Source organism: Schistocerca serialis, chromosome 3, assembly GCF_023864345.2.
Source record: "Schistocerca serialis cubense isolate TAMUIC-IGC-003099 chromosome 3, iqSchSeri2.2, whole genome shotgun sequence".
Classification (NCBI taxonomy): Eukaryota; Metazoa; Arthropoda; class Insecta; order Orthoptera; family Acrididae; genus Schistocerca; species Schistocerca serialis.
This window is the reverse complement of record NC_064640.1, coordinates 996678945-996699636: the sequence shown is the minus strand read 5'-3', so window position 1 is coordinate 996699636 and position 20692 is coordinate 996678945. Positions and strand designations below refer to the sequence as shown.

General features: G+C 42.7%; 1 protein-coding gene across 5 annotated transcripts in view; it reads left to right on the top strand.

Annotated features, from left to right (window-relative positions):
• Window positions 1-20692, top strand: part of LOC126471447 (muscle calcium channel subunit alpha-1-like) — an 876499-nt gene that overhangs the window by 589223 nt on the left and 266584 nt on the right. For all 5 annotated transcript variants that reach the window (XM_050099633.1, XM_050099629.1, XM_050099632.1 and 2 more), the window contains exons 20-21: window positions 513-642; window positions 838-1004. In XM_050099633.1, coding sequence (XP_049955590.1) covers window positions 513-642; window positions 838-1004 — 297 coding nt within the window. The remainder of the gene's footprint in view (window positions 1-512; window positions 643-837; window positions 1005-20692) is intronic.

Genomic DNA, 20692 nt, shown 5'->3' with positions numbered 1-20692 from the left:
AGTTTATATTATAACAAAATATAGTTCAGTGTCAAAAGCAAAGTGAAAAATACGCTTGAAGCATAGTCTAATAAAATCCATTTTTTAGATTTGGCATTCTAGCATGATGAAGAGATTTACTGCATGTCATTGTTTATTGAATAAAGATGTTACTGAGTAGTGGTGATGGGAATAAAACCATTGCTGCTTTGTGTGTCATTAATGTTCAGAGCTAGTATATTTGAGTTTTTCCTCATTATAGAAACATTAAAGTAATCACATTTATTGTTCCATCACTAAAACTTCCTAATAATGTTGTACCAATGTATGAAATGATGTGTCTTAGATCTTATTCAGTCTGTTTCAAAGGTTTTTATGGTTGACATGTCTTATATAACCTTTGTCTGGTCTAATAAATTTAATAACTGTTACTGTAAAAAATATGAAGTGCTAAAATAAGTTGCCTTTCAATTCCAAAGAGTTTTCAAGGGAATTTATTTACAAGAATATCTCATCTTTCTCTACTTTTACAGGTTCAGAGTATTCTGTCACTGGTTTTGTAACCACAGTTACTTTGGAAATGTTATACTTGCATGCATCATGATTTCCTCTGCCATGCTTGCTGCTGAAGAACCTCTACAGCAGAAGACGCCAAGAAATGATGTAAGAATAAAATCATAATATCAAAGACTGATGTTTTATTTGTTGTATTGCTCAAACATTTTACATTTAAAAAATATGTTGGTATTTAAGGAAAAGTAATTCAAATTTATATGAACACTGTGGTGTATATGAATAAAATATTACACACATACTCACACACAAAACCGGTATATGTAAATTTTTTTAAAATTACAGATTCTTGGACATTTTGACATATTCTTCACAACAGTTTTCACTGTTGAGATATGTTTAAAAATGGTTTCCTATGGTTTTATACTCCACGATGGTGCCTTCTGCAGATCAGCATTTAACCTTCTCGACCTTTTAGTAGTCTGTGTCTCACTTGTGGCCATGTTTGTCAAGTAAGTATAGGTTACTAATATTATGTTATTTTAGTAATTAGTAAATGTTAAACATTGTTAAATTTCATAAAAACCATAGAGGAGATGACACCTAATTCATTGTGTATTTGTTCTGCATATGTTCATTGTGTTGCCTTGAATGTATTAAGAAAATTAATCTTGCAGTAGCACGAGGCTATGATTTTGAATTTAAATTTGAGGCAGAATCGTTGCCCATGTTTTACACACTGCATAGCTTTCAGAATTAACAGTAACCTCCTCAGGAAGGTGAGATGGGCTGGAGGAAAAGGATAAGTAGGTCACTCAGACCCCAGAAGGAGAGGGACGCAGCTGTAGTGAAGACGTGATTAGACAATGGTGTTAAGATCTAAAGGAAGTTAGACATTCTGTGGATGTTGTTTATTGATACCATGTGGTTATAATTAAACTGATGGTGTTCAGAGTACTGCAGTGGGGACTGTATGCATCACATGATGCTGAAACATCATAGGTATGTTCAGTAATTGGTGCACTTGCGGAGTATGTGGAAAAATAATAGTTCCACTTTGTGCCACCAGGTGAAAATATGGTGCTGTCAGCAGTTATAAAATGGGAGGAATGACCAAACACATGATAACAGTGGTTCTGGCATGTTTATTAGGATATGGTCACAGGTTACATGTGTTCACTATGATCTCCCCCGGCCATATGTCACCCTTTTCTATGCATGCCAGAAATTGGAGGGCAAAGTCACTGCATTGTGGCCTATCTTGGGGCTTAATGGGGTGCACATTCTGAATCTTGTGGGGATACCAGTGTAGAATGCACTGCAAAATCATGTTAACTGTTGACCAGGTGGAGACAATTCCTATGACACAGCTCGAGCACTGGCTGCAGAATTTGAGATTTGAGCAGTGGTGCTATTACTACCATTCTGATTAAACAACACTATCAGCAGTGCACAGACTTTCTTCTTACCAGCCATTGTGTTTCACGCAGAAAACGTCAACTATCTTAACCATTCACACTAACAGTCACTTCACAGTATAAATCAAGATGTATCGTCAAGTGACAAACAGTGTACTGACATCAAAACAGGAAACATTTTGCATTCTGAATGGTTACAGCACCATATTTTCACCTGGTGGCAAAAAGTGGAACTATTAACTTTTCCCCATAGTCAGTGAACAAACCAGTTAATGAACATATCTACAATGTTTCAGTGTCCTGCGATATATACAGCCTTTGATGCAGCATATGGAACACCATCAGTTTAATTATAACCACCTGGTACATTAGTTTTACACCTACCATCATGATGGGGAAATTCTGGTGGTAGGACACCACGTCAGAGACATGCTGCCTGTGATCTATCTGCGTCATAAAGATGTACTCTAATGGCCAGCAGAAACATTTTTTTTTTTTTTTTTTTTTTTTGTAGCCAACAGAATATCAGTGATATTAGCTGGACATCATACCCAACTCAGTGTCATTTCAAAGCATACTGAGTACCATTGAGTCAGGCTGTAGGTATTCTGTGTTGAGAGGGAATAAATATTTTAATTACTTAATGCCAGACAGCATCAGTATGTATCTGAGTGACTGAAACATTCTATTAAAAGGGAAGAAGTGTGAATAATGTTCTGTCGGGTCCCACTGTCCATTAGATGTGATAACAAAATTCTTTATGTACGTTACAAAACATATCATTGAGTATTATTTCACTTCTATGACCCTTTTTATGTTCTCAACATTTTTCTTAGTTGATTTTCTAGCAGATATAATTCAGTGTGTAATTTTTATGAGAAAACGCTAAGCCACTTCACACATTTTCTTTCTATAATGGATGCATAACAATATTTTGGGGAAGTTTTACTTTTTTAAGTGAGATAATCATTACAACAAATGTTAAAATGTCAAAATTACATCCATAAACACCTCATAAACAACATTTCAACAATTTACATGCTCAAGGTATAGTCTATGACACGAAACCTGGCCACTGGCCAGCTGCTACCATATAGACTATGTCAGAGTTGTTCACTTAAGGTGCTAAAATAACTTACAGCACCTCAGAATTCTAAGTCAAGCCATGATGATCTGGCGACATAGTAGGATGTGAAAGCTTCTGAGGGCAGTGTTATCTTCCACTTGAGAAGCTATGCTTTAGCTGCCCATGTTGTACTGGTAATCATTGCACACTGTACATGCAAAGTTCAAGTCCACTCTAATTTTTTAATCTTTATTTCTTTGTGTGCTTAAAGTACCAGTCCAATGCAAAAGATTATTTGCTGGTGGAATGATTAGTGTCATTCTTCATTTGGGGCCAGGAGGGTGACTGTGTGGTGGTTCAGTTGGTGTCATGTGGGTGAGAATCTTGCAACATTTTTGGTGATTGGGGCAATGGTGAAGAGGATGATTGGAGCAAGTACGAAGAAGTCTAAATAAGGGTTCCTGGACTCCATTAATACATCTACACTCACAAAAAAAGTACGGGAAGCCATTTGGTGGATTTTCAAGTGGAACTCAAAACCACAAATAACAGCTGTATGAGAGCAGGGATACCTCCTAATATCGCCATGATACATAGCTCAGACAAAGGTGGACTCTTGTAAGAACTTTGTGGCTGAGTATAGCCAGGGTCCAACTTTCTGTCACTATCAGGTAATACAGGAGAGGGTTTATTGGATTTCTGTTATACCAACATGGAGTATTACAATCATCCTCTCTCTCCTTGGGAGTTGGATTCAGTGTTCCAGTAACTCATGATTCTGTGTGTGCCCACAACCTGATAACATTCAGTATGGACAATCAGTTTACTAGCATTCGAAGGACATCCTCCTGCAGGTTCTTAATTAAATTTGAGTGACAGGAGTATTTTCAGACTAGTTGAAAGAAGCCTTTTAATCCCAAATTTATGAGCAGTAAAGGATCATACATACCCCAGTAGATATCATAGCATCAATATCACTAGATGCATAGGAAATACATTGGAGCATATGGTCAGGGAGGTGCCTAGTGTGGGTTCTGAAAACAAATTCATTCCTAAGTCACTCCCAATGTGGCTTCAGGATGTATCACTCCACACTCAAAGACCTGACCATGTTAGGAGCAGCACTTAACCAGGTTTCCTACATAAGCACCACCTGGTCAGTGTATTCTTCAATTTGGAAAAGGCCTACAACACTACCTGCAGGCATAACAATTTGCTGCAGCTGTACAAGTGGACATCTCCGCACTTTCATATAGTCCTCCCTCTCAGAAAAGTGCTTTAGATACAGGGTCACATGGTTATTAATGTCCTGTTTGACTATTTTAAGCAGGGGAATGGCATCCCTCAAAGGAGTGTTTTGAGTGTAACAGCATTCACCTTTGCAATAAACAGTATTACGTCCATGGTGAGAAGTCCTGTACAGTGCTCCTTGTTTGCCCATTAATAAGTGGCTTTTTCTTACAGTGCAAGACGCCACCAGTGTGTTAAAGATGTGGAATGCAGCTGTTGATATGACATTTTTTAATTGAGTGTGTTTTGTGTGATGACTTGACACCTGATTTCCCATAGATCTCCCCTCTATTTTAACTGATAAAGAGGTGTGTGTGATTTGTGTTTTAACATTTTGTGTAATGGCAGAACTACTTTCCAAAATATTAGGTGTATGATTTAAGTATATTACAGAGTGGCTTGGCCACCCATTATTTCTAATTAAGTCACTCTGTCCCCTTTTAAATGTGTCTGTACTGGTATTTTAATACTTGATTGTGTCTAATTATTCTGCTGTCTTCTATCTGAATTTTATGAATGGTCTTGTATGAATCTCTTGATGCCAGTTTAGTATTTTAAATACCTATGGTAGTGGATATGTTAGGTTCAGAACCATAGCTTCTGTTATAGTTACTGGAAGCCAAAACGTTGGCACCAAAATGTCACATGTCATACAATTTATTAATACTCCACTGCCCTGCAGCTCAAAGCACTCTCTCAGATAATCCTTGCTTGTAGCAGTTTGCAAAAACTACCACTGGATTATATACTGAGAATACATACCCTCTAACTACTTTCTGGAAATAAGCTTGCAGTACAAGGATGTCCCATTGGCATTCTTCCATTACCTCCCTTCTAAAAACAATTCTACTTCACACATCCTGGTGGCTGTCAGGATCATCCTAGATCAATATTAAACAAAAACCATTCGCCGTGTGTTACTTCCTCTCTCATTATTCTATGCCCTTCCTAAGCCTACACACAATTACTTACAACAAAATTTCCTCCCATTTCATTCACTTCTCCATAAACTTTATAAGGAATTCTCTTTTCCCTGCTTATTCTACTTTCAGAAATAAAAATACTGTGTGCCACAGCTGTGATCACAGTGATGCAACCTGAAAATACTAATTAATATACTTCCTGCAGACTATATACACACAGACAAACAACAGTCTCTGTCATCTGACATTCATTGATAAACATAACAAAATGAATACCTGAAAGCACTCAACTAACAAAACACATGACTTTGTGCGTGATGCCTTGACCACAGTAGATCATAAGGAACATATGTTGGAAATATTTCTGGACCTCACAAAAGCCTTTGATGTAAAGCCATGCATCGCACCACCTTTACCTACACAAGCCGATTTGCAGATGAACACTCCATCCTGTAGTGTGGGTAGTCCAGCTCAAGTGCACCGGTGATGGAGTATGTGAGCCACGATGCACTGTCAGTGGCTGCAGCTCGTTTGAGTACCTGGCTAAGCGCATGTGTCAACAGGGCTTGGTTCAACAGGGAAAGGGACAGCACTGGGGAGGGTGGATTGACTGATCACATGCTAGTGGAGTTGCTTTCTGAATCATCTGCACTCCCATGAGAATCATGAAGGTTTGATATGCTTTCTTTTACAAAGAAAAATAATGCATAATGTCAAAAAAGTACTTACTGTAACATGGAAGTAATTGAATTCAAAGCAAATAGTTTAATAGTCCTAATGTTTTTACAACACTTTACATTTCACCAGTACGACATCAAAAGGACTGATGAAGCTTTTGCACAATGAGTAGGACTAGTATGCAATATTAAAGTATTTTACACTTTTCTATTAATCTACAAGTTTTCATTATATAATTAACTGGCTCAGCCTTCCTTGGAATTCATTGGGTGGGATCCACTTGCTTTGCATATAACATAACTTTTAAATCAGGAACCACGGAACGTAAAGACAGACTCAAATTACTTTCGCTGAGAAGTTTGTTTCTGGATTTATTTTTTATATGTGTGTAAGAAGGAAAAGCCTTTTCACACAGATATGTGGATGAGATAGGCAATAAGCTTATTACCGTTTTATTTGATAGCACTGGAAACTGCGTCTAAGCTTAACCAGAAACCTATCAGGGGCAAAGATTTATTTTCTGTAACTTAGTCACTGGAAGTTTTGAGTAGCTGTTGTTTCCATTTACCCTTCATGTTGATTCCAAAATTACTGTGTTTTCCAAGTGACTGTGAATCCTGTTGTTATTACTGGATATAGGAGGAAAATAGTCCTTGAAATTTTTCCAAATCCCATCAAATGTTCCTTAATTTTATTCTTAACATTTTCGTGTGAAGCAAGATCAATTTGTACTAGGAAATCGTAAAGGGTATTGAAGTACATAGTTTGATTGGTATTTGGACAGATTTCCCAAACTGCAAGGCTTTTAATGAAAAATTTGATATGAACTTGTACATGACACAGATTTCTGTTTGGCCCATGAAGTAATAAATTTAAACTGTAGATTTTTAATGAAATGTTTGTCTAGTAAGCCACAGTGGGAAGCCAGACTTTGCCTAGGGAAAAGTGAACCTCTTGAGAGAAAGATGAACTTCATACAACATGGGAATGATTCTGCTGTTGTACAAGCATCTTACATCGGTGTGAGTCAATCAAAATTGTTAAATACTTTGGTTAGAATTACAAAAAGTCACTAATTAGTAAGGTACAGAGATTTTTTACATGCACATTAACTGTAACTTGCCTTAACAATTGTGGGCAATGGTGGATATTTAAGTAAACATCTCATTTCTGATGTTACAGCCATAAGCTATTTTAATGTGAGACCAGAGGTGAAGTACTGTGTCAGTAAATACTGTGTGAATTAAGAAATTACATGTTAATGGGCCACAGATATTTTGTTTTATGCTCACAAATTTTTAGCGTCCGGCAGGTGTGACTTGTTGAACAGCCGAGTCGGACGTGTGTCCAAGCAGACTCAGGTTCCGGCAGGGCACCTCTTGGCCCGGCAGACCCCCCATACAGCTTGACCAGTTGACCATGCAGTGTGATTTGAGGCTCACCCAGCAGTCAAGATTACGGTCCTGCGCAGGTCACTCAGGCTTGGTACATGCCTCTGCTTTAATTTGATAGACCACAAGTTAGGGCTTAAAAAATTGGAGTACATAGGAATTACTGGACTGACTTATGAATGGGCAGTATCATACTGTAGAAGCAGAGAGAAGATAGCAGAAAACACTCTTCAAGAAGAGAACATTATGTATACCTACTGTGGTGTGTGGACTGTATGACCTTCGGTACACGCACCATCGGATTATTTGACTTGTCGCTCTAGCAAAGTAAGCGAGTGTCAGCAATATGTCTCGTGGTCTTATCGTGGCGTGTTTATCTTCTGCCGTTAGGTCAGACGATAGAAATGCCACTTGCACGCTTAGAGTAGCAGATTGACGGTGACCAACTTTAAACAGAACTTGATTAATTTTCACACACATTTATTAAAATAATAATACTCATAAACCTTACTTAACTTGATTCTGGATGCTATTTACAATTGACACTCTGAAGTTCCTTTTGTCTTGGTACGTTAATCTTATTCTCACATATCTCATACTTGACAAAGTGTCTATACATTTCTCTTCATGGCTATGTACAGGAATATGATAATCTTATCCCCCCTGTGGGTCCGGGGTAAGAATAGGCCCGAGGTATTCCTGCCTGTCGTACGAGGCGACTAAAAGGAGTTTCAACCGTTTCGGCCTTCCATGTGATGGTCCCCCTTGGGGTTTGACCTCCATTTTTCAAAATTCTACTGAAGTATGAGCCTTTTGGGGAAGGACACCTTACGTGGTGTACCACTGGTCCTAAGTGCACTAAGACCTTGGCACTCAGCATTGCACCGGCGTTGTAACCATACCCATTATTCCTCAAATTGGGCCTAAACGCCTGATGGGTTGTCCAAGTTACGCACATAGTGCATCTCCATCTGCCCCAGCGATCATGATGGACTTTCCATGGCACCAGAAATCCAGCACGGTAGCCAGCCCGTTGTGGTGGGGTCGTCATGTCCCCTCTAGGTTGTAGCCCCCTGACAACACAGGGATCGTACTGCCGATACCTGAGCTGCACCCTCCCCACATCAGCCAAGGAGTAGATGCCCATCTCCTTGGGGCATCAGGACTCCCGGCAATGGTCATCATGCCAGGTGGCCCTTGCTGCGGCTGGGTGGCGCCCGTGGGGAGAGCCCCTGGTCGGAGTGGGTGGTATCGGGGCGGACGTTTCGCAGATGAAACGTCAACACGTATCAGGTCGCTCTGCGGCCGAGTCTTTCAAAAGAAAAGGTACCATTTCTAGTCCTGGTTCTCCTGCCCTTTCCCCCTTGGCCACTCCATGGGAGGAGGGACAGGCCCGCCGGCTTGGGGCGAAGTACTTCCCCCACTATTTGGTCTGTTCTCGAACCGATGGGGGGACATTCGCCACCTCCAAGCCCATGTTCTTTGATCAGCACATTGAGGACATCTTCGGGGAAATCGAGGCTCTCAGCAAGATGCATTCAGGGTCCGTTCTTATCAAGACCACCTCCGCCACACAGTCGGCGGCGCTCCAGGCGTGCGACCGCCTAGGGGACATCCCAGTATCCATTGTCCCACATCTGGCACTAAATAGGATGCAGGGGGTTATTTTTCATCGTGACCTCCTGCTACAATCTGATGAGGAGCTCAGGGCCAACCTGGAGCGCCGAGGCGTGCATTTCGTCCGGCGAGTCCAGCGCGGCCCCAAAGACCGTCGCATCGACACCGGGGCCTTTATCATCGCCTTCGAGGGGGACGTTCTCCCAGAGAAGGTAAAGGTGATGTGCTACCGGTGTGACGTGCGACCTTACGTCCCGCCTCCTATGCGCTGTTTTAGGTGTTTGCGCTTTGGGCACATGTCGTCACGGTGTGAGGCTGAGCCCCTTTGTGGCGATTGTGGACGTCCTCTTCATGAGGAACATACATGCACCCCACCACCTCGGTGCATTAATTATCCTGGCGTCCACTCGCCTAGATCCTCAGACTGCCCCGCATATCAGAAGGAGAAGAAGATACAAGAAATCAAAACTTTGGATCGGCTCTCTTATTCTGAGGCCCGGAAGAAGTACAACCGCCTCCATCCCGTGCCATTGACCACTTCGTTTGCCTCAGTTGTGTCCACTCCTTCCGCGGTATCCTCACCCCAATCCTGTCCCCCCTCCGCATCCTCCGCCCATCAGGGGGCTCTGCCTCTGCCTCCCAAATCCCTCCCTTCCAAATCCTCCTCCCCCGTGGCCCCCACCCCCTCTGCCCCAGGGGCCACCCTTCCTCATCCTCCTCCCCCCACGCCACCTGAGAAGTGATCCTCTTCTCAGGCGTCCATCGGGGAAACGTTCCAGACCCCAGCTTCCGAGGTCCGGCGTTCCAAAACGGACCCCGCGCGTGAGGACCTTCTTCGGGTCCAGCACACCATCCCTGTGCCTCCTCGGCCTTCCAAGAAGGCCTCCAAGAAGAAGCCTCTATCCCCCTCTCCACCCCGGCGCGTTTTGTCTGACGCTCCATCCGTGAGTCGCTGCTCCTGGCCGTCCTCCGTTTCGCCGGGACGCTCTGCTGCCAGGCGCTCCGCCGGCCTTTCGTCGGCAAATGGTGCAGCCCCTCCTACACAACCAGGGACAGTGGCCGCAGCTGGCAACGAGTCAATTGAACCAGATCCGCCTCCCGTCAGTTGTAGCGTTGTTCCCTCGCAACCTGGCCCTCCGCGGCTGTCGAGGTGACCAGCTCTTCCCCCGTCTCGTTCCCCCAACTTTTTGACTAGCGATGGCGTTGTTTCATTGGAACATAAGAGGTATTCGATCTAATCGGGAGGAATTACAACTGCTCCTCCGCCTGCACTGTCCGCTCGTCCTTGGTCTCCAGGAAACCAAGTTGCGCCCGACTGACCATATTGCCTTTACCCACTATACCTCGGAGCGGTATGACCTCACCCCTGTGGACGGTATCCCAGCTCATGGTGGGGTCATGTTGCTCGTTCGGGACGATGTCTGTTACCATCCCATCCCATTGACCACCCCACTCCAAGCAATAGCTGTCTGCATTACTCTTTCTGCTTTTACTTTTTCAGTTTGTACCATCTACACTCCACCGTCATCTGCTGTTAGTCGGGCTGACATGATGCACCTGATCATTCAGCTTCCCCCGCCGTTCTTATTGTTTGGCGACTTCAATGCCCATCATCCCCTTTGGGGCTCTCCTGCATCCTGTCCAAGAGGCTCACTCTTGGCGGATGTCTTCAACCATCTCAATCTTGTCTGCCTCAATACCGGCGCCCCAACTTTCCTCTCGGACTCTACTCATACCTACTCCCACTTGGACCTCTCGATCTGTTCTACCACTCTTGCCCATCGGTTCGAGTGGTATGTCCTTTCTGACACCTATTCAAGCGACCCATTCCCCTGTGTCGTTCGTCTCCTGCACCACACCCCATCCCCACGTCCTTCGAGCTGGAACATACTGAAAGCTGACTGGGGACTTTACTCCTCCCTGGCGACCTTTCTGGACCACGATTTTCCCAGTTGTGACAGTCAGGTCGAATACCTCACGGCTGTTATCATCAATGCTGCCGAACGTTCCATTCCTCGTACTACTTCTTCTTCACGTCGCGTTTCCGTCCCCTGGTGGAACGAGGCTTGTAGGGACGCTATCCGTGCTCGACGACGTGCTTTACGCACCTTTCGCCGCCATCCTACATTGGCGAATTGTATTGAATACAAACGACTCTGAGCGCAATGCCGTAGAGTCATCAAAGACAGCAAAAAAGCTTGTTGGGCCTCTTTCACCAGCTCCTTTAACAGTTTTACTCCCTCTTCCGTCGTTTGGGGTAGCCTGCGCCGGCTGTCGGGCATTAAGGCCCACTCCTCGGTACCTGGCCTGACCTCAGGTAAGGAGGCCCTTGTTGATCCTGTGGCTGTCTCCAACGACTTTGGCCACTTTTTCGCGGAGGTTTCAAGCTCCGCCCATTACCATCCTGCCTTCCTTCCCAGGAAAGAGGCAGAAGAGGCTCGGCGACCTTCCTTCCACTCGCTGAATCTGGAAACTTATAGTGCCCCCTTTACTATGCGGGAACTGGAACGTGCGCTTGCACTGTCCGGGTCCTCTGCTCCGGGGCCAGATGCCATTCACGTTCAGATGCTGGCACACCTTTCTCCGGCGGGCAAAAGCTTCCTTCTTCGTACCTACAATCGCGTCTGGACCGAAGGTCAAGTCCCCATGCGTTGGCGTGACGCTGTTGTTGTCCTATACCCAAACCCGGGAAGGATAGACACCTTCCTTCTAGTTACCGCCCCATTTCTCTTACAAGCTGTGTCTGTAAGGTGATGGAGCGCACGGTTAATGCTCGGTTAGTCTGGATTCTTGAATCTCGACGACTACATACTAATGTCCAACGCGGCTTTCGTCGCCGCTGCTCCGCTGTTGACCACCTTCTGACCTTGTCGACATTCATCATGAACAACTTTTTGCGAAGGCGCCAAACGGTAGCCGTGTTCTTCGACTTGGAGAAGGCTTATGATACCTGTTGGAGAGGAGGTATCCTTCGCACTATGCACAGGTGGGGCCTACGCGGTCGCCTGCCCCTTTTAATTGATTCCTTTTTAACGGATCGAAAGTTTAGGGTACATGTGGGTTCCGTATTGTCCGACGTCTTCCTCCAGGAGAACGGAGTGCCTCAGGGCTCCGTCTTGAGCGTAGCCCTTTTTGCCATCGCGATCAATCCAATTATGAATTGCATTCCACCTAATGTCTCAGGCTCTCTCTTTGTCGATGACTTCGCGATCTACTGCAGTGCCCAGCGAACATGCCTCCTGGAGCGCTGCCTTCAGCGTTGTCTAGACAGCCTCTACTCATGGAGCGTGGCAAATGGCTTCCGGTTCTCTGAAGAGAAGACGGTTTGTATCAACTTTTGGCGATATAAAGCGTTCCTTCCGCCATCGTTACATCTCGGTCCCGTTGTTCTCCCATTTGTGGACGCAACTAAGTTTCTAGGGCTCACGTTGGACAGGAAACTGTGTTGGTCTCCACATGTCTCTTATTTGGCTGCCCGTTGTACACGTTCCCTTAATGTCCTCAGAGTTCTTAGCGGTTCATCTTGGGGAGTGGATCGCACTGTCCTGCTTCGCTTGTATCGGTCCATAGTCCAATCGAAGCTGGATTATGGGAGCTTCGTCTACTCGTCCGCTCGGCCATCCCTCTTACGCCGGCTCAACTCCATCCACCATTGGGGGATACGTCTTGCGACCGGAGCCTTCTACACTAGTCCTGTTGAGAGTCTTTATGCTGAAGCTGCCGAGTTACCATTGACCTACCGGCACGACGTACTGCTGTGTCGGTATGCCTGCCGGCTGTTGTCTATGCCCGACCACCCCTCTTACAAGTCCTTCTTTGCCGATTCTCTCGACCGTCAGTACGGGTTGTATGCGTCTGCCCTGCTGCCCCCCGGAGTCCGCTTCCATTGCCTGCTTCGACAATTGGATTTTGCCCTCCCTACCACCTTCAGAGAGGGTGAGAGCCCGACACCACCTTGGCTCCAGGCTCCGGTTCATATTTATCTCGACCTCAGCTCACTCCAGAAGGAGGGTACTCCGGCTGCAGTGTATTGCTCACGGTTTGTTGAACTTCGTGCTCGACTTGCCGGTCACACCTTTATTTACACCGATGGCTCCAAAACTGACGATGGTGTCGGCTGTGCCTTTGTAGTCGGGGCCGCCACCTTTAAATACCGGCTCCTCGACCAATGTTCCAGCTTTACGGCCGAGATTTTTGCTCTCCATCAGGCCGTTCAGTATGCCCGCCGCCACCGCCATTCATCATATGTACTCTGCTCTGACTCACTCAGTGCTCTTCAGAGCCTTGGAGCTCCCTATCCGGTCCATCCCTTGATTCAACGGATACAGCAGTCCCTCCATTCTTTCACTGATAATGGTGGTTCTGTCAGTTTTCTGTGGGTTCCCAGACATGTAGGAGTGCCTGGGAATGAGGCTGCGGATGCTGCAGCCAAGGCTGCAGTCCTCCTGCCTCGGCCAGCCTCCCATTGTGTCCCGTCATCTGATGTTCGTGGGGATGTATGTAAGAGGCTTGTGTCGTTGTGGTGGGATGCTTGGTCATCCCTCCAAGGAAACAAGCTCCGGGCAGTAAAACCGCTCCCAACTGCTTGGACAACATCCTCCCGACCATCTCGGCGCGAGGAGGTCCTTCTGACCAGGTTGCGGATTGGGCATTGCCGGTTTAGCCACCGCTACCTGCTCTCCGGTGACCCAGCCCCGCAGTGCCCTTGTGGTCAGGCATTAACAGTGCGCCATGGTTTATTGTCATGTCCCCATTTTAGTCAATTTCGTGTTGTCCTGTCCCTGCCATCTACTTTACCGGATGTTTTAGCTGATGACGCTCGAGCAGCTGCTCGTATTCTGCGTTTTATAACTTTAACTGGCTTGTCCAAAATCATTTAACCTTTTTACTTATTTTATCTGCATCTTTGTCAGGTCCTTCTGGTGTCCCCCCATCCCCTTGAGTTTTAGCAGATTCCATGTGCTCTAACACCAGTGACTGGGCGATAATGACCTCAGCAGTTGAGCGCCCTTAAACCCTACCAAAAAAAAAAAAAAATGATAATCTTATTAGGCACAGACTGAAACTTGACTATAGACTGGTACAGACAAATGTAGACTAATCCAGACTGACTAATCGGAGTTCTGTACACTCGTTGTAATACCTCGCGTGTTCAGGTATCACTGTGCGAGTGTGATCCGCGAGGAGAAAAGGTTCTACGTTAGCAGCAATCTCATTGGCTGCGTTACATATTAATATGCGGATCGGCAGAAGCAGAATTTGGTCCGTCTCTAAGACAGCGCCATCTCGTAGTGTGGAGATGGACGAGCGCTGCGCCTGCGCTGTTGTGCTTAGCGGAGTGTGCTCTAGTGGGAAAGTTGTGTACGCACTGACTACGTGGAACTATGTACACAACACCTACCATTCTAAAAGAAAATAAACTATGTACACTGTGCCCCAGGGTTCTCTTTTGGACCCAGTGGTTCTCTTGATATTTATCATTAACCTAAAGTCATTCAGCAACTCTCTGAAATATATCAAATTTGTGGATGACACAAATGTACAGATAAAAGGCAAAATTGTTGCAGAACTACCATATGAAAGACAAAATTGTGCCTCACACACTGCTGAATGCTTCACCACTAACAGTCTTGTTGTTAACAGAGAGAAAACTGTTGCATGCACCTTCATAACATACACAATAAACATCCATTAATGTCCACTATATGCCATGGCAACAAAAAGGCTTGCTAGGTGCACAACAAAAGAAACATTAAAAATCTATATTATCCCCAAACAGAATTACTGTTTTGTTATGGAATAATTTTTTGGAGCATGTCACAAAAGCTGTTCCATAGCACAAAAGGGGGTCACAAGGGTGACTGAAAATGCAGCACTCAGATATGTTTATACATTTTTGAGGTGTTTACTTACATAAAGAAAATTTCAGAAGCTAAAAACATCGTAGTATGTACAAGTCACACAGTCCAGACAAAAACTGGATCTTCACAGTGTGCATGCAAACACAACTCTCAGACAAAATGGACCACTGCAAACTGGAAAAAAGCTTCACAGAAAATTTCAAGACAGTAAAAGAAATACAAAAATTAAAAATTGCTCTAAAAACACATTGTCATAAATTAAAATTATTTCCCTCTCTCTTATGTATCTAAAATTGTTTTGGTGTCTACTGTATAAGGTGACATCAAATGAAAATGAGAGAGATGGCAACAAGTAAGTATACTGTTTATTTTAAAAAGTAATTTCCATAAATGTTAATACATTTATCTCACGGTGAGGCAAGACTGTCAATGCCTTCATGGAAAAATATTTGCAGTCACCTAAGAACCTCGATAGTGGCGGCCCACATATTGCTGCGATTATTTTGAGTATGTTGCAGTAGTTTCACTGGGAAGTCCTGAAATATCCACCATCCAGCCCTGATCTCTCCCCATGTGACTTCCATATTTTTGGAGTCTTGAAGAAAGACATTTGTGGCCATCAATTTGTTTTGGATGAAGAGGTGCACATCAGGCTACAATCATGGTTCTGTAGGTGACTGCAATCATTTTTCTGTGAGGGTGTTGACCATCTTGTCTCACAAGGAAATAAATGTATTAGCAGTTATGATGAGTACTTTTGAAGTAGTAAACAGACTTACTTTTTTCCATCTGTCACTTTTTCATTTGACTGCCTCTTCTATGATAATTATATCAAACTATTATTTTCCTGTATTATACTTATCTGTTTTATTGTAACATATTACATGCTAAAAATTACTTATCAACCTTGTAGGGAAAGATAGAATGCCACTTACCATAAAGATAACACCCTAAGTTGCAGACAAGCACAATTAAAAGACACATACACATAAGCTTTTGGTCACAGCCTTTGCCAGAAAACAAGAAACACACACCATTCATTCATACATACAAGCAAGCACACCTCACCCACACAAGACTGCCAACTCTGGCAGCTTGGGCCAGGATACATTTGGCATTCCAGCCCGAGCTGCCAGAGTTGGCAGTCATTTGTGTGTGAGGTATGCTTGCTTGTGTGAATGTATGGTATGTGTTTCTCTTTTTTTGACAAATGTTGTGGCAAAATGCTTATGTGTAAGTGTCTTTTAATTGTCCATGTCTGCAACTTAGCATATTATATTTATGGTAAGTAGCAATCAATCTTTCCCTACATTGTCAATATTCCTACCTGGATTTTTAATTGTTTAAAATTGTTTATGGTATTGAATAAATTTTACTGTAATATACCATGTGTTTGAAACTGTATATTAATGTACAAAATAGGTTGTATCCTATGTAAAAGATTTGATACAGTGGATGCTTACTAGATAGATAGACAGACAGACAGACAGATATATAGATACCCCCAAAACTGTTAACTTACCAGAACAAAACTCATTCTCACTTTGTAACACCTAAATAAACTTTGTAATTATCAAACCACACTTTTCTGTCCATCAGTAAACACACAGGGGTGTAACCACTCTCACTCTAAGAGACTCCTGTAGTTTCTCAAGCAAAACACATGCACATAGATAAAAACAAAACCTCTTACAGAAGAATACAATTAAATACTCAAAAACCATTCATCATTTGTACATTGTCTCCTTCACATGCTCTCATTACCATGGTGTGTGGAATGAGATACAAAAAAAATGCGCATAATAACTTTGAAATTCTAATAAACTATAACTTTTACAGCCGTAAACTATAGGGCAATTTGCACATAGCTTGTGCAGGTACTATCTGCTCTACTTTCCTCATACGGTCTCCTCCCCACTTTTTCAAGGGTGGCACAGGTAATGATAAAAGTAATCTAGAGCAACCTGAAAAGAGTGGATACATCCAGCGTGTATAACCATTGTACACATCAAAATGGCTATAGTTCAACATTCACCCGTGAGATCATTTTAATTAATTGATGCAGACTTTGATTCTGGATGATGAATATCTTTGTTTTATCCTTTGGGGTGTACGGGTTTGGTAACATCACCCACTGCTCTGGACTATACTTGGATAACTTTGCATTGTGCAGTCCCATTTGCTCTTGATATTCAAGGGCCTTCCTATTGCCTTTATGTACCTGATTCCACTTTCCTCATAACATCCTAGAGAAATTTTTCACTGTGTCACCTTCCTTTCCTACCCTAGGTTTAAAAATCTCAAACAGTGACCATATTTTTTGCCATAGATAACTTCATACAGTGATAGGCCTCTAATTTCACAGATAGAGTGACAAGCAACGACAGCATATGGCATTACAGTATCCCAATCATGTGATGGCTATTTTCATGGTGCCTTAGTATTTTCACTATTGTCTGATGCACCCTCTCTGTTCTTACATTCTCCAGCAGATGTAATCCACTTGTCTTAAATTATGAATATGTCATAAATGACACAACTGTTTCATTAGTTCTGACATAAAATTGGTTTCCTGATCTGTAATTATCATTTCTAGAAAACCAAACTTTAGCAATGAGTTATTCACCATTGCTTGCACCACTTTGTTGGCTTCCTGATTCAGGATAGCTACCATCCCACATATTGCAAAAAAGGGACTTTTATCATGAGAATATAGTGGTTCTCTGTAGATGTTTGTAGAAAAGCCACCAGGATATCCATCCCAACCTTTTCAAAAGGCTTACTAGCCTCCAGTCAGCTTGTTTTGTACATGAAACACAGTTTTTCACATACTGTTGTTAGTTGTCACGCCAATCATGGTGGACGATCACACTCTCCAAGCATTCTGACATTAGCACCAGCAGCTGTGGAATGCTACATGTCATTTTGAATACAAGCTAGCGATAATTTGCGGATAGTGTATGATTAATATTGCTGTTAAAAATAACATGGTTCCTTAGTTTCATTTGTGTTGTGTAATCTGTGATTTAAAACTTAGGTTCATTGAATCTCTGTGGATGTTTATGTTGGAGAAGTTAAATGTCAGGATTATAGACTAGCATCATTTTCATGTGGAGTTAGATCAGGACCTAATGTAAATCAGAACCTAGAAGCAAGTGCTCGTGAGTTGTTGATGCAGAATACCTCTCTGGTAATTGTAACAGTCTACAAATCCCATCTAGAAAACTTTCAACTATTTATGAGAAATCTAGATGTGTTACTGACCTGCCAGTCAAACAAGAAGACACAGTTAGTAGTTTGTGGAGATTTTGATGTAGATTTCTTGAAATATATAGACAGAAAAAAATGAACTAGGATCATCATTTGGGTGTTTCAACCTAATTTCAGTAAAATAATAATATCGGAACTGAGTCCACCTTGATGTGAAACACCTTGTTATTTGTTTACTTATTAATTTCCCAAATTAGTTTCTGTGACAAATATCACCATCATCAGTGGGTTTTTAAAAATCTAGAACATGCAGAAAATAGCATAGTTATACCAACACAGCAACACATTATTACATTTTTACTGTTATTTTTTTGAAATATATTTTTCTAATGATACTTTCATACTACCTTATTTATTGTATGTTACAGTATGTTTTTAAGAATTGTGGTCACTGTTTGCGGCATATTTTCTGTGCTTTCTTCTGTTGCTGGTTTTTCTTAGTATACATCATGTCATCTGCAACTGTGTGAGCAGCTGTTAGTAAACAAATACTAAAAGGTGAACTTAGTATGTCAGCATTATAATACACTTAGGGTTGCGGTAATGTTTTGGAATATAGTTTTGGTGTGTACTGGGCTGTTACTTAGTTATTCATGTACTCACATCCATTGGACATCATGTAGCTGATTCTATACACAGAAAAACAAAACTTTCACACTTTCTTTATGATCAAGAACATTACACCATCTTGCTCTTCCTGCATGTCACAAGAGGTGTATCGCGTGTTGCAAGAAGGCTGTGAAAACTTAAGCAGAAGTTACAACTACTTCTGTTCCTTATTTATGTCTCTGTGTGTAATTGGGAAGTGGTTCTTTTGCATGTGTGTGCTTTCTGTTCTGTGCCCTTAGTCAGTTCTCTCATAGCGGTGAAGAGTGTGTTGTTGCAAAGTGTTGTGTTTTCGTTTATTACATTTTTCCCTTCCATTATAGCCTTTTGCATGTAGTAATTTTCTTTTATTGTTAGTTGTCAGTATAGACAGTTGCTGTGTTTCAGAATGTGTAGATCGTTTTCCATATTAGTGGGGTTATGGTTTTTGTTCATTAGGTGTTCTTTGAAAGTTGAATGTGTGTAGTCACTCTTTGGAGCTCTCATGTGCTCTGTGTACCTCATTTGGAAGTTTCTGCTTGTTTATCCTATGTATTGGGCCTGACAGGAGTTGCATGTGAGTTCAAATATTCCAGTGTTGCTGAATTTGTTTGACATTTTTGGTCTGGTCTTAGCCTTTTCCTAATTTTGTTGTTTGTTCCGAATGTTATTGGGACCTATGGTGTCACCGCCAGACACCACACTTGCTAGGTGGTAGCCTTTAAATCAGCCGCGGTCCGTTAGTATACGTCGGACCCGCGTGTCGCCACTATCAGTGATTGCAGACCGAGCGCCGCCACACGGCAGGTCTAGAGAGACTTCCTAGCACTCGCCCCAGTTGTACAGCCGACTTTGCTAGCATTGGTTCACTGACAAAATACGCCGTCATTTGCCGAGACGATAGTTAGCATAGCCTTCAGCTACGTCATTTGCTACGACCTAGCAAGGCGCCATTACCAGTTACTATTGATGCTGTAAAACATGTACCGTCAAGAGCGATGTTCACCATTTATGGATTAAAGTTAAGAATTCCACAGCTACGTCCTTTTTTGCTAGTCTCATTTCCTTGACCTGTTCCAGACCTCACGCCAGCCTGCATGAGCTAATACGTGTGCCTTTCGGCTTCCTCTCATAGTGGGTTGGCTCTCTTGCCAATCCACAACAGGACCCCTTGCTTTTTTAAGATGTTTACTATTCTATGTCATATTTAGTTATTGTATGTTAGTGTGTACCATCTGTCTCTCTTTTCCTGAGGTGTTGTGGTCTCCTGTGTTGTCTGTGTGTACTGCCTCTGGGTTTTCAGATCCTTTGGTTGTGCTCTTGCGTGGCTGGCCACTATTTTTATGTTTTGTTTTTACCTTGTTGTTGAGTTTGTTTATGATATCTGTTTTGTAGTCAATTTCAACAGCAATATGTTTGATTATATTCAGTTCCTGTGTGTTTGTGTAACTATGCTATTTTCTGCATGTTATAGATTTTAAAAAAAGCCACTGATGATGGTAATATTTTTGACCGAAACTGGTTTTGGAAATAAATAAGCGGACTCAATTCCAATATTGTTGTTTTTCAATGCAAACATGGACCAAATGGAAGAGTTACAAGATAAAGTTATTACTAATTTCAGTAGATAATATTCCAACTTATAGTAGGCTTCCACAGCCGGTGTCATAGTGATTAAAATTCTTCTGAGTATTGTCCCGCATCATTGCTAAACACTAACAACAATAATAAACTAAAACCGACATTTTGGCCAAATTTCAGCAGCCTCCCTCAGGCCACAATTGGTTTTGCATGTGGATAGGTGCTTCTATTTATTACACACTATCGATGTCTGGTGTCACTGTTGTAAAACTTTTAATTGGCCCTCTAAAATGATTGGCTAGTCATGACATAAGGGAAGATGGAAAGAGAGAGGCTATTCGTGGATGTCCATGTTGTCAATGATTGGTAACTGTCCGCCAATCAGCGTTTGGCTTCTGGTTGGCAAATTTTCCTCCTGGTGTGCTCGGAAGTGGACTGACAGTTGCTCTACAGCTGTTTGTGCAGATACGTCCATGTCCCGTGTAGCTTCTGCCCCATGACTGCTCACGGACCATTGGAC